Raw genomic sequence first — 15262 nt, 5'->3', positions numbered from 1 at the left:
AACTATGCCCAAATATTTATAGCAGCTCTTTTCTGGTGGCAAAGGTTTGGAAATTGAGAGGATGTCCATCAATCATGGAATGACTGAACAATTTGTGGTATATGACTGTGATGGAATACTATTGTGCTATAAGAAAAGATGAGCTAAATGTTCTTGGAACATGAACTGATGGAAAATGAAATGAGTATAAGCAGGAGAACATTGTACAGAGTAACAACAATATTGTAAGATGATCAGCTGTGAATGACTTAGCTATTCTCAGCATACAATTATCCGAGACATCTCTGAAGGACTTATGATGAAAAATACTATCCATCCTCAGAGAAAGAACTAATGGAGTCTGAACACAGATACAAGCATCTTTTTGCTTTATTTTTCTTGGGTTTTTGTTTTGGACTATGTTTTCTTTTACAACATGACTAATATGAAAATATGTTTTGCATGACTACACATATAAAACCTGTATCAAATTGCTTGCCTTCTCAATAAGGGTTGGAGAGAATTTGGAACTCAGTTTTTAAAAAAGAATGTAGAAAATTGTTTTTACATGCAATTGGAGGAAAACAAAATACTAAGTTCAAAAAAAGGAATGGAGCAGACTGAAATGTGTTTGTAGGCAACAGAGAATGAACTAGTAGATAGGGAAAGAGTAGGAAAGGAAATAGGGAAAGATTAGGAAGAGAAGGAAAGGTGGAAGGAACAATCTTTTAGAAAAGATGGGAGGGAATGACATCAGGAAAACATGTAGAGTGACTGGATAGGATAAAGGTCACTTCATTAGAAACTGGAGTAAGAGGAGAGAGAGTAAAGAGAGCAGAGAATAAAGGAGTAATGAGACGTAGAGAATGGGAAAAGGAGGTCTTGATTTTCTCAATAGAAAGTGATACAAAGTTCTCAGAAGCGAGGGTGTGGGGAGAGTTTTGTGGGAGGTTTGAGGAGAGAAGCAAAGGTTTAAAACAGTTAAGTGAAATAAAAAACCAGCTAGGGTTGAATAAAAGAATTAGCTTACAAAGATCCAGTTCAGATTAAATAACACACATTTGTTGTGGACTCATTCAGCACAGTTCCATGACTTTGGCTCCATTTAACAGCTAATTTGAAGCAGAGGAGGTGGGAGGAGGTGACAGTTTAGAGTTGGAGACTGACAAGGTGTGAGTGACATCAGAGTTTAACACAAGGGTTTTGAAAGTAGAAAAAAGGGTAGAGTTTAAGTTGTTAAATAAAGGGTCAAAACTGGAAGTGGAAGAATAGGAAAGCAGAGAAACAATGATGGCCTGGTAAAGTAAAGGGGGTGAATAGATTATAGGTCACAGTGAGAATGAAGAAGAGGTTTAATATAGTAAGACCTAGGAAGAAATGGAATGACAGGAATGTATAATCAAGAGTTCCTGATCATGAGATGGTTAAAAACCCGGAAGTCAATATAAAATTATAGCTATAAGGAAATTCTCAACCTATAATCCTAATTGACCATGAAAGTAAATAAATTGAGAGGCTTGGACTAGATAATTGGATCTATGATGGCCAGATCTTGATCTATGATCCTACGAAATAGCATATAAATTAAAATATTTGGCTTGGAAATATATTCTGGTTTCTTTTATGGAGTATTTGTCCTTTATATTTTATATTAACACTTTGCAAGTCCTTGGACTGGAATATAATTATCTCAGAAATCAGAAACTTTTGAGATAGACATATAAAATCAAGCCAAGAGAAGCATCTGATTTAAAAAAAAAGGATAAATTAGCAGCATAGAAAAGAAATAATTTAATCAGTTCTGGGAATATAGAACCAATAGGTTGGAAATGATCACAAGTGTTCATGTAGCCCAGTCTTCTGGTTCCAGTTGGGACAATTATAAATTCAGCAATTAAAGTCTCACACACTATAAATATGGAGAATGAATGAATGAATGAATGAATGGGAAGAAAATATGTGTTGGGAAGTAGGATCCAGAGAAAAGGATGTTAGTCTCAGAAAGTCACAGAAAGTCATAGAAATTCACAGTGAAATAAGCCATGAGGAAAGACAATAGACATGTTGTTTAGAAGTAATGGGAAAACTGATCGTAGTTCTCAGAGTAAAGTTGGAGAGGTGAATGGTACAGTGTGGGACACACATGGCAGCAGAACAGGTAAAAGATGAGAGGGAATATGAGTTAGGGTTTGAAGGGACCAGCCTAGGGCTGACTAGATATAAGAGGCTATGTGAACTTGTGATCTCTCACTCATTAATCAGAACAGCTTCAATAATAGAATATTTTATAATTATGTAATATGGAGCACATGAATAGGATGGTTTCAGTCTTTTCAAATTTCCAAGGAATTTAATAGTTTTATATTTATGACTGCTTTGTGTATCAGCTGAACTGCTATTCCAATGATATATCTCTCTTAACGCTAGAAGGACCAGGCATATCTATTGATGCAATAATTTTCTAAATAAATGTTTATCACTTTATTATTATTTCTCCTATCTATGTAAATGTACCTGAAATACAAATAATTACAAGAAAATATTATAATTTTACTTTGAAATACAAATTTCCATCCTACTATCTCTAGTATGTGCAAATGCACTGTCAATTGATTCACCTTGGTCCTTTGAGGTATTCTTAAATTCTTGTCTTTAGAACACTGTCTCTTGTATTTACCTCAGAGTGACAGAGAAAAATCTGAAGGCCTTCCAGTGGCACCTTTCATGGACCGAGATAAAGTGACCAAACCTACAGCCCAAATTGGATTCATCAAGTTTGTCCTAATCCCAATGTTTGAAACAGTTACCAAGGTAAATAACTGACACTGGATTATATATTATATATAAAGAATCTCTAAGCCTTCTGAAAGACAGCCGTATTCATAGCATTATCCAGGTGAAACCTGTTCAGTGACATGTAATTACTCCTAAAAGTGATGTTTATGGGAAATGGTTTTCACCTAGAATCACAAAATCTCAGATTTGGGCATGGGTCCCAGTGACCATATAGTACAACTTAAAATACTTAATACCTTTAAAATATTTCCCCCTACATAAACTTTGCTTTAAAGCCTCTGCTCAGAGAGGACCCGCTACTTACTGAAATGGCCCAATCTACTTTTGGATAGCTCTGATTATTAGAAAGAAAATTATAGATCAAGTCTAAATTTGCTTCTCTGTAACTTCTGCCCATTGGTACTCTTTCTGTCTCCTGGGCCCAAGCAGAAAATGTAAAACCCTTCATTCAGGTGACAACCTTTTTATTTAATTAATCCTCCCAGTATGAACTTGAAGGTCATCTATGCCTTCACCCAGAAACTTATCAAAGTCCATCCCAGAAGTGGGGAACCTGTGACCTCGAGGTCTCATGTAGACCTCTAGGTCCTCAAGTGTAGCCCTTTGATTAAATCTAAACTTCACAGAACAATTCCTCTTAATAAAAGGATCTGTTCTATAAAACTTGGACTCAGTCAAAGGGCTAAACCTGAGGACCCAGAAAGTTACATGTGGCCTTGAGGCCACAGGTTCCCCACCCCTGGTCCTAAGATATGGTGCCCAGAACCAGATACAGTAATTCAAATGTTGCCTGACCAGTAAAGGGTGGTGGGGAGGGGACAGGAATAAGCATTTATTTATAGTGCCTACTATGTATCAGGCATTGTGCTAAGTAACTTTACAAACATTATCTCCTAGATAAACCTGCCTGCATACTGTTCCTCACAACAACAGTAACAGTAACAGTAGGTGCTATAATTGTTCCCATTTTACAGATGAGGAAACTGAGGCAGACAGCAGTTAAGTGACTTGCCCAGGGTCACAAAGCTAATAAGTGTCTAAAGCTAGTAAAGTGTCTAGATTCAAACTCAGGTCTTTCTGACGCCAGGTCCAGTACTGCACTACATAGCTGTGCCACCTAAGTGTCTCACTAACTTCTGTCACCCTAGACACTATGCCTCTTTTCAGACGGAAAACCCATTAGAATCTTTTGCTGCTGTATTCAATATAACAAATGGTTTGCCATCTCAGGGAGGGAGAAGAAGAAGGATGGAGAGAGAGAATTTGGAACTCAAAATTTAAAAGAAAATTCATGTTAAAAATAAATTTTACATGTAATTGGAAAAAGATTTTTAAAAAAGAATTTTTTTGGCTGCCAAATGGCAGTGTTCATTCATATTGAACTTGCAGTTTATTAAAAACCCCACATTTGCCTCTTTACAACTTCTACCCTCTGGGTCCAAACATAATAAGTTAAAACTTTATTACTATGTGACAACTTTTCTATATCCCTGCTAAATCTTCTATTTTCCCAATCTAAACATTTATCGGACAAATTGCTGGGGATTCATGCGCCTTCATTTTGATCTTGTAAGGTATAAGATAAAACAATATTAGTGTTGTCTCAGGCATCAGCTGTTTTATTATTCCCTAAATTTGGTTTTGAGTTCTAAATTTACATTAAATTTACATTTGTTTTATAGTTATTATGAGAAGGTGATCTTCATGAGAAGGTGTAAAATAGATAGTATAGTTCTCTCCAGGAAACTTCAACTCAGATCTTCTGATTCCAACTCCAATGTCATTTTCACTGCATTTGTCTCGGATTGCACAAATAAATATGCATACAATCCCTATTCTTATTTCAAGTTAATGATGGTCAGATGAGCTCCCCCTGTTACAATAGCACAAGACAATAGCACAATTAGAATATTTGTTATAGAACATCCACCCATATGCAAAGAGTAGGGCACCTTATTCTTGATTAATTTTTATTGTATTAAGAGTAATGAAATTTTTAAATATGTATATTCATTTCTTCTAGCTTTTTCCTATGGTTGAAGAATTGATGCTTCAGCCTCTTTGGGAATCTAAAAATCGCTATGAGGAATTAAAAAAAATAGATGATGCCAAGAAAAAGGTAAAATATAATAATGCTTTACTGATGACACTTGATAATCTTTCTTGATAATTGAAAAACCTTTAAAATGATCATATTAGGTGAAAATAATGACATTAATACATTCCACATAAGAAAAAGTAAAAGTACACTTCAATTTTCCTGAAAAGCAATATGTTCATAGATAACTCTCCAAGTATAGAAAGAAGACTCCTCCAAATTCATATTCATACTGTAGTTCTTATTTTCCCAAAAGAAAAATGGTGCAATATGACAAATCCAGGAGCTATTCATTGCATTTACTTGTTCTACGTCATATCAAGCATTACAGTTAAAACAATGGTCAGTAGGATTATTCAACCATTTGTCTTTGCGCCCACTTAGCATACTACTGACTCATTGCCTAGATGGACTTCTCAGTATAAACGCTCTTCTATTTTGGGAAATTGTATAAAGAATCTATAATTTTCTCTTTTTTAGCTCTAAGTCCCCAGCCAGAGATAGCATTTTGGCAAGAACTCTCAGCGTTAGATTTCTCTCTCTTTCTCAAATTGCTTCCTCCCAAACTCAGACGAACACACACCTCTGGTAAACACTACAGAAAAAACCAAGTACATGTTTAAAACAACGCAAGTAAACAAAGTTTCCCCACACCCAGAGGGAAGTGTTTCAGGCTTCCATGAGCGAGCCCAATTGAAGAAATTATTATTGTTGTTATTAATAGTAATAACTCACATTAATGTGTACTTTAAGGTTTACAAAACATTTGACGCATTAGTTCATTTGATCCTCACAATAACTCTGGAAGGTGAGAGCAATTATCATCCTCATTTGGCAGAGGAAGAAAATGAGGCCAATAGAGGTTATTATTTGCCCTGGTAAATGAATAAGCAAAATTATACTGATGTAAAAAAGAATTGATACCATTTGCTTTTCTATGTAATATAAGCTATACATAGGATGTAAAGATATTCCTCCCGGCCAAACTACTTACAGTATGTGACTTGGTACTTCATTTCAGGAGATGACACACTTCCTGGCTGTTTCCATCATATTATGGCTCAAAGGACTTTTTGCTTAGACCTGAATGGTCACTTGGTCCTCTTCTTTAACAGTAGCAGGAAAGTGGGGGTTCTGTCAGCTAAGAGGAGAAACTACTTAATAGGTCCTTTCTTTTCCTGCAACCCTCCTAGGGGCATCACATAACAGAAAAATAAACATATACTTCAAAAGAAAATTGCATACCAAATTTGGGAGGGAAATCCAGAAAATGCAAAATAAAATTTCAATAAGGGAATTCAATATCCAATAACCTTAATCCAAAACATCCAGAGTTGGGACAAACTCAACTTTAAACTCAAGTTGTAAAGGGGAAAAAAAATGAACAGAAAGTCAATAATTCAAGAAAAGTCAAAACTTTAAACGTAGCCTGGCTTTTTCAATGCATGAAGTAATAATGTAGACAATTCTTAGAAACAGGAAGAAAAAATTAATATGGTTTTTAAATTCTCAAAGTTGAGAAAATAAAAATATAAGAAAGAGATACATTGTTCCCACTTGTAACTAGAAGTCATGCTTTCTAGCAAGGTATGGAGAGGTTCAAGGGGAAAGTCAAAGTAAAAAGAAACTGATCCCCCTTTTCTTCTAGACGCTACCTTCAGAGCTGTGGGGCACAGCCACTCTTTCTAGACCACACCTTCCTTCTCCCATCTTTAGTCCAGTCCAAATTTCCCTGAGAATGTCTGACTGTCTAATCAACCTAAATCTTGATACTCATGAATTGTCCTGCGTTACATGGTTGTCTCTGCTCTTGCTTACAAGAGTTTTTAATAAGTCAAAACCACACAAAAGTCTTTCAGTTGGCTCAACACTAGGAAGGATTGTGGAGGTTAAGAAGAGGAAAGGGGAGATAGAATTTATTAAACACCCCTGGTGTGCTAAACACTGCTAAGCACTTCACAAATATTTCATTTGATCCTCCAAACAACCCTAGAAAGTAGGTAATATTATTATTTTCCTCATTTTACAGATGAGGAAACTGAAGCAAACAGAGGTTAAATGACTTACCCAGGGTCACACAGCTAGTAAGTGTCTGAACCCATTTTTTAACTCAAGTCTTCATATTTTAAATCATATGTTAACTCCTGTCTCCAGATCCAGGGCTCTATCCACTATATTACCTAGCTGCCTTGTGTTGGAGAAGAAAAAAATGCTTTGCCCTTCCACCTTCCTGTTTGTAGAGACTGAAGCATGGTACTTTTAAAGATCACTCCCAAAGTATTTACGAATGCTTGAAAAGAGCTCCCTTACTTAAATCTTCTAGGTGTGCCATTCCCACTCAATTTGCCTGGAACTTTCTGTGTTCTTTGAAATATACAACTAAAGCATTCAGATCTTTTCTATATTCCAAATCAGTGAAGGTTGCATAAGTTCCTTCTATGTCAATAGTACTATTAGAATACTTGTATAGAACATTTCCAAGCAATCAGAAAGAAAATTCTGCTTTTCTTCTCATGACCTTTAAGGATCTTTTATCGGGTTCTCCATGTGTGCCACAGATCCCATTTAATAACCTACAGATGTAATCCTGTGGATTTTATAGTGTTGGTTTGGACTTTTGAATCCTCTCACAAACACTTTAAAACACACATACACAAACACACACATATACAGCACAACACTACAAATATTTTCCTTTTCCTTTTCCAGGCCATTTATGAAGAAAACTAGAAGACTGTTGAACTCAGTTATTGCCTAGATCTGTTAAGTTTCTTGGGATTCTTCAGCACAGAACAAAGATGATCCTTCCTGAAGTCTTACAGGACCTTATTTCATAAAAACTGAATTATCAGTAATGGAAAAACTAAGGGAAGAGGGAAGGGGGGTCTTGGAGGAGAGGAGAACGGAATTCGTCATAGTCTATAGAATTTTATTTTTTAAACGGTCTTTTAAATAACATATTCTTATACAGAAACAGGTACTGTTCTTACTTTGTACATTTGTGTGTAAAATGGATACTCTTGCTCGAAAATAAACACTTGTTGAAGAAATGTTTAACTGAAAACAGGAAGTATTTCTACTGTTCACATATGTGGGAAAGGACTTTTGTACTTTTACCCAGAATGTAAATTTAGGACAATTGACTGGCATAATGAGGTGTATACATGAAGCCTCACAATATTAAAACTTGGAGTAGTCTTATATATGTCCAAGCAAATAGAATGTGTTTGTGTAATGTGTTTCTGTAATGAGTAAGAGTGAGGTGCATACATGTATAACATGTGGACATATAGGATATAATGTCAGCCTACACAGTATAATTGTGGGTGTATTGACTCAGTATCCTATAAGGACATGGAAACATGTGTAATAATTGTGAATGAAAACAAAAGTATACCCATTTCCAGTGAAATGATGAATTAAATGTTTGCTCTAAAGATTAAGAAGGGCAACAATTTCAACAAAGTTGAAGTTTTAGGAAGGCAAAGCTGTGATTTTTGACTAGCTTCTTATCAGAACCCTCTGATAAACTATCACTTTAAATGTTCTAGGGATATTCTGTAGAACAAGATACTCACAGAAGTTGAGGACAAAGCCAATAATTGTTTATATTTCTGCTTTAAGTCTTTCTGAAAAAGAAATAGATATACACAAAGCCATATGTCTTCTAACTGGAAAGCATGTTTTTTTAAATCCTAGATCATTATTTTTTTCAAAAAATAGTCAATTATTTCTTCTATGTGAAATGGAATTTGTCTCTGTATAGTGAGATTTTCCGTTCAAGAGGCATCCAAAATATGAGTTGGAATGAATGAAAAACATTTTTTAAAATAAATTTTATTGATCTTTTGTTTTTTTAATATCGCTGCAGTTTCCCCCAATATCACTCCCTCTCCCCCTCTCACAGAACCATTTCATATAACAAATGCTATTTTTTAAAGACAGTAAAAGAAGAGAATGATGAAAAATAAATTTAGCTGATAAATACATTCAAAAAAGTCTGCAAACGTGCAATCTGCAATGCTTGTGAACCTCCCACCTTTGCAAAAGGGTAGGGTGGGAATTCCAGCCATGCTTGTTCTTTATAATTTTGCAACATGCCTTTTTTATTTGTGTGTATGGTTGTTTCTTTCCACTCACATTGGTGAAGTCATCGATTAATATGGTTTTCTTGGGTCTGCTTACTTCACTCTCCATTAGTTTATATAGATCTTTCCTTGCTTTTCTGTAGTCACTAAATTCATCATTTCATAGAGCACAGTAAAATGCCATGTACCACCATTTGTTTAGCCATTCCCCAACTTAAGGACATTTATTGTTTCCAATTCTTTGCTATTACAAAAAAGTGAAGCTATACATATTTTGGACATTGTTTTAATCAATGGCTTCCTTAGGGGAGTAAGACCCAGAGTAAACCTCTGGGTCGAAGGTAATGGGCATTTTAATCACTTTATTTGCCTAACTTCAAATTGCTTTCCAAAATGTTTATACTGATTCATAGCTCCATCAACAATGAGCTGGTGTGTCTCTCTGTCCACAAGCCCTCCAATGTTGACCATTCCCATCTTCTGTCATCTTTGCTAGCTTGCAGGGTATGTGGTGAAATCTTAGCGTTGTTTTGATTTACATTCCTCTTATTAGTGATTTGGAACACTCTTTCATGTGCCTGCAATTCTTTTTTGTTCATATTCTTTGATCACTTATTTATAGGGGAATGGGTAAAAAAGCATTTCATAAGGACTTACTATGTGCCTAGTAACTGTGCTAAGCGCTATGGACACAAATAAAAAATCGAGACAATTCCTGCTCTCATGGAGCTCACATTTTAATTAGGGTAAACAATACAGGAGGATTCTACTGAAGAACTGATGGAAAACCCTGATGATACTTAAGGTTTAGACTGGAAACCATGCAATGGTACCACAGGTAGTCTGGGAAGAGTTCAGAGATCATTTAGTATAACTCCCAGGTGAAACACAACTCTGCTCTACAATTTCCCCATGGGTCCTCTTTGAGAACTAAGGATGAACAACTTCACAACCACAGATGAAAAACTCAATCTTCCTATAGAAGCATATTCCATTTTAAATTTAGTTCAACAAAAATCTATTCCATTTTTGGATTGTATTTTCCATCCATTGGTGTTAGTTTTAATCTCTACAAAGCAAAAGAAAAAAAAATCTAATCCCTCTTCTCTGGGACTCATAGTGAACTTCCAGGCAATCTCAACACTGAAAACAGAGCTTAACTTTTATGTATATTATTTCAAGCTTTGATAAACATTCATTTCTCTTGTTTGTTGTTTTCCTGTCTTGGTAGATGCCAAGGTGCTGCTGCTTCTCCTCTCATTCACTTTTGGTCCGGAAAATGGTTCATTATTTCTTTAATCTTCTTCTTCTCAATCTTCTTGTTTTCCCCACTGATACCAAAACAAAAGGCAGGCCTGAAACCAAGCTTATGTGCAGTTATTGATGTTTTTCAGTCTCTTGCTCCCTCTTCTACGGCAGCTCAATTGTCTTTGCAAGTAGGCCAAAGGGTACTTCACAAAGTAAGTGGAAATTCAGAAAATGTGCAATTCCTTCCTTATCAGATTCAACATGTTGATTTATGTAATTCCTCTCCACCCTTCCCTCCCTGCTGGTACTGAAAGGGAGGGGGTAGAATGGAGTCCTTTGTGCTTCTTGTGCAGCTCTACAAGAATAACATGTCTGGAAGAGGTGCTGAGTGAGCAAATTAGGGATCAGCCCTTTCTGCTCTTAATCAGGTGGTTATCTTATTAGGGTTCTGGGTTTCTTAGCTTTTATTCTTGCACATAATTCCTATTTTGGAGATGCTTGAGGATTGGAGAATGTGTCTAGGTCAAGTGACTCTGTTGTATCTATTTTTATACCTATTTGTCCAGCCCATAAGAATGTAAGCTTTTTGTAATGATTGTTTCAATCTTGTATTCCCAGTACCTGGCACAGTGCTTCTACATGGGTGCTTAATAAAAACATATTGATTGATGGATTGAAAGAGGCCTCCAAAGAGCTGAAGATGGGGGGATTCTGTAAATTTGGGGGTCCCTATGTCAAGGTGGGCCTCCATTAGCTTTCTGAAGGTATCAGATAGCTAAGTCTATCATATTAGACCGACTTGTGATAGGTGCTGGGAGAAATAACCAAAATGGCTTCTTGGACTTCCCTTTTGGAACTGAAAAGGCTTCATTTCTGATATATGTCCATGATGTTTCATCACTTTTTTTCTCCTGCCAGAAATCCCAGAATAGTGATTAGTGAGGAAGTAAAAATTGTTATCTCTAATCTTTGCTTTTTTATCTTATGTCTAACTACAGATTTACTATTCTTCTCATAGAAATAGAGAGCTCCCTCTGTAGTCTTGACTGAATTCTGAGAAACCTTCCCAGAGGTTCATCCCTCCATATTAGTTCATTGAGGGATTCATGGCAAAACAGACATCAAAAATTCCAATAAGTCTGTTCGCAGAATAAATTTCTGTTAACAACTCAATTCTTCTGAGCTAACCTCCAGATTCTAAAACTTGCTCTAAATTCAATGAAAAAGGAAGTTTGCACTCAGTGCCATTTGTTCAGAACTTTGTATTTTGAGGCATCTTGAATCTGCTATAGGCCATTAGGCAATTACTGGCAGCTGGAATAGACCATAGCATTCTGACACATCATCCAGCCTTTGCTGAATCTCTCAAGTAAGGACAATTCTAATCGTAGGGAAGTTTTTCCTTACACTAAGCTCTAACAGAACTCTTTGAAGTATCAACCTACTGCTTTTAGTTTTGTGTCATAAAGCCAAAGAGGATAAGCCTAATCCCTTTTCTATACAAAATCTTTTAAAATACTTTAAAACAGATAAAATTTCTACCCAAAATCTTCCCTGTTCCAGGTACATCATTCAACATTTCTCATACAACAAAAATTAAGAGACCCTTCATTGTCCTTCCTAGCAACCGTTCTCTGTTCATCTTATCAAAATTCTTCCTAAAATGTGGTGCTCATAACTGTACACAATACACCAGACGTATAGTGCATAACCATGTCTCCTATTTTGTACTTGTTTGGGGTTTTTTTAATCTAAGTGCACTGTTACTCTTATCTCTCTTTTGAATTTAATTGTATAATTCCCATCTGGGAAGGCTTGAAAGTTCCCTGAAAGATAGCCCTTTGATAATGCATAGCTCTAGAGAGAAGTGACTCCTGATTAGCTAAGATCTTTCTGGAAGAGAGAAATAAAAAAAAAAGGGAGAGATGAGGTGAGGAAGAAGGCATGAAACTAAATCTGAATGGCAGACAGCTGTAGACATGAGAGGAAAATCCAGTACCCCATTATGCCCCTTGATTTCCAATGCCTGTACTCCCCAGAGATTTCTAAGTGAACTAGTAAGGTGAAATCATTTTTTCCCCAGTTGAAATAAAATTCCATTTAACTCCTTGATCATAAAGCCAGCTTTACTCTTGTATATTCTATTACCTAAAGTTTTGGAGTTGCAACATCTTGACTGAGTCCAAGTTTTACAGAACAAATCCTTTTATTAAGGGGATCTGTTCTGTGAAATTTGGATTCAGTCAAAGGGTCACACTTGAGGACCTAGAGGACCACATGTGGCCTAGAGGTTGCAGGTTCCCCGCCTCTGAAAGTAATCTGCATAGCTTCCCCTATTCAAGTTTTACTTGCTTGCTGTAATAAAAATGTTTTCCTACTAGCCATGACTCTTTTGTGTAAGATTTTCTCTCCCATTTGGTGGGTAAGAAATTAAGCTAGTAGAGATCAAGTTAATTGTTAGCAGAGGCTTGCTAGTGAATGTTTAATAACAAGAAACCTGAAAATGCACAACACATTTTTAAGTTTAATATGCATTATTAAAATCGTCTTCATCACTTTAAGTCTAAACAATCCACAAAACAGTAGGTCAAACCCTGATATGTAATTCTTGCCAGTTTCCAAGGTGTAAAAATACAGTGATTAACAGTTGGCTCTCATGGGCCTATGTAAGCTGACTCCAGCACATCCCTAGAGTTGGGGTGAAACTACTCTTCTTCACACAATGACCAAGGAAAGTAGATTTTTTTCTTGACCCCTTAAAAAAATTGTACTATTCTTTCTTCCCCTCCCCCTCCCCACTTTCTGGCTCCCAGACCCCAATGGTGGCAAAAATGGAGTAGCCAGAGCAGCAACACAGAAAGCCCTTGCACTGCCCCCTCCGGGGGTAAATAAAATTGTACAATATTGCAGTCATGGAGTCCATGCTGAATAAATTGAAGAATGCCATTAGAAAACTAACAGCTGATGTCACCAACGCAATAATGTAAAATTCAGTCACTGAGCAGTTTGATATTGGTTGGCATAAAGCTACAGGTGGCAATGGGTTAGGTTAGATTTTTATGAATTGCTTGGTAATTTGTACACAACCAGTATGTGCAAGTTTAGTCAATGTTCTTGGTAACTGGAAAACTTTGCCTTCCACAGTGTCTCCTACGCTAAAGATTACAAACTTTATGATGTAGAAACAATATACGATTTATTTCAAGTTTCTGAAGAATTGTCATTTTTATATAACAATGTGAAAATGGTTCATGGAAACCTTATTCTGTAAAATATGTTGAATAAAGTTGGAGCTGGAAACTAATGGGCTTAAATTTTTTTATGTCATCAACCAATCCATCTGAAGATTGTTTCCTTATAAAGAATGAGATTCCAATTTGTCATCCTTATGCCTGACAAATTCTGAATATTTGGTTCCTGTATACATACTTTCTGTGAATTGTCAGACAACTTTAGGAACTACTGTTTATACTATATTTAATAAAGAAAAAAATCTATCTTTGAAGTCGAGTAAAATATATATATATATACACATATATGTGCATATGTATCTATGTGGGTGTCTGTTTGTTTAAGTAGGCAACTGGATCAGTTAATTCATTTAGGATCCAGTTCTCTACAGAATGTACCTGAGTAAGACTGTGAACATGTAATATTACTTTTCAATATAACCCCACTTGTCAGACTAGATATAGATTAAAATGACAAAGATTGCCTTCTTTGGTAATGTTGATTTTTATTTTAATTTTTTTATTCCAAAGAGATAATCTCTAGGAATCAATTTTTTGAAAGACTTACAAAGGTTCTGACCAAACTACCCAAGCATACAGTAGTACAAAGAATTTTGCCTTGCTTAACCTCAGAATTTGTAAACCCTGATATGCTACCTTTCATTTTGCCCAGTGTTTTACTAATTTCTGAAGACTGTACAAAAGGGGAGTATGTCAAGTTAATTCAACCTGACCTTGACTCGGAAAAGTGTATTGAGATTGTGTCAATGTTCAACCGAAAAAAAGTGGGCGGGGGAGGGGGGGATTTGCTACTGCCTAAAACTCTTCCAGGAGAAATAAAGAACAGTTATAGAATGTTATAGTTTATGGAATGTTAGAACCATTTCAAATCCAAGAAATCTGCCTAAATAGCATTCCAAACTTTGTAAACCTCAAAGTTTATCCATCCATGAAAAATTACTTGATACCAAGTATTAAAACTGCATGTTTACAAACATTTTCCCTTGCTGCTCATGTAAATTCATCAGTGTGCTTAGGAAAGATTTTGGAATTCATGGGTAAGTAGTTTGTGCTTGATGATTTGATGTACTTGATGACATTCTATCTTTTCAACAACAAATTCTGCAGTCCTCATGGGAATTTTAGGTATTTACAATTGTACTTTTACACTAAAGAGTAGCTTGCTGGGAAACTATTCTCTCTTTTGATTCCTCATAGTATTAAAAAGTAATCAATCTCAATGAGTTCAACTCTTTTATTTTGGTCATAAAAGAGATACTTAATAGATTGGAAGCTGAATATAAAACCAAACTGGAGTATCTTCACTTAATGCAAGGAGAACAAAATGAGGAGGGGAGCAAGATGACAGATTAGGGGCAGCAATTGAGCTAAACTTTTCCAACATTCCTGTCCAAACAACTTTAAAATAACCCTTCAAAGAGAATTCTGGAGGAGCAGAGCCAAAAGAAGGTCAGAGTGAGACATTTTTCCAGTCCAAGACAACTTAGGAGATCAGAAGGAAAAGTCTGTGACATTGAGGTGGAGACCACCTAGAGTGTACCCAGTGGCAGCAATGGTGGGACTAGGAGGGGTCTGCAACAGCAGTTTCAGGCACTCACAGACAGAGATAATGAGGGGACTAGACAATTAATTGGAAAGAGATTACAGGGGACCCTGAGTTAACTGTAGGCCTGTATGGACACTGTGACCAGGTACTGTTTGGAAATTCCATTGCCCACATGCTGTTCTATATTCCAGGGTAGAGAGGAGCATTAGAACTTGTGGCTGCAGTGGGAGGAATAAGGAACATGGTCACAGTTTCA

The 15262-nt window shown here is 36.1% G+C and overlaps 1 protein-coding gene and 1 pseudogene across 9 annotated transcripts in view; both read left to right on the top strand.

The window, feature by feature from the left end:
- The window catches only part of PDE9A (phosphodiesterase 9A), a 169770-nt gene extending 156257 nt beyond the window's left edge, over nucleotides 1–13513 (top strand). For 8 of the 9 annotated variants that reach the window (XM_072614866.1, XM_072614869.1, XM_072614871.1 and 5 more), the window contains 4 exons: nucleotides 2662–2790; nucleotides 4799–4894; nucleotides 6903–6957; nucleotides 7583–13513. In XM_072614866.1, coding sequence (XP_072470967.1) covers nucleotides 2662–2790; nucleotides 4799–4894; nucleotides 6903–6935 — 258 coding nt within the window. In that variant the 3' untranslated portion in view covers nucleotides 6936–6957; nucleotides 7583–13513. The remainder of the gene's footprint in view (nucleotides 1–2661; nucleotides 2791–4798; nucleotides 4895–6902; nucleotides 6958–7582) is intronic. The other variant, XM_072614868.1, reaches the window with a different exon arrangement.
- Nucleotides 13293–14813, top strand: LOC140507998 (SCY1-like protein 2 pseudogene; annotated as a pseudogene).
- The last annotated feature ends 449 nt before the right edge of the window (nucleotides 14814–15262 follow it).

This window comes from Notamacropus eugenii, chromosome 5 (assembly GCF_028372415.1).
Source record: "Notamacropus eugenii isolate mMacEug1 chromosome 5, mMacEug1.pri_v2, whole genome shotgun sequence".
In the NCBI taxonomy this organism is placed as follows: domain Eukaryota; kingdom Metazoa; phylum Chordata; class Mammalia; order Diprotodontia; family Macropodidae; genus Notamacropus; species Notamacropus eugenii.
The sequence above is the reverse complement of the archived record's forward strand: the minus strand, read 5'-3'. Positions and strand labels throughout refer to the sequence as shown.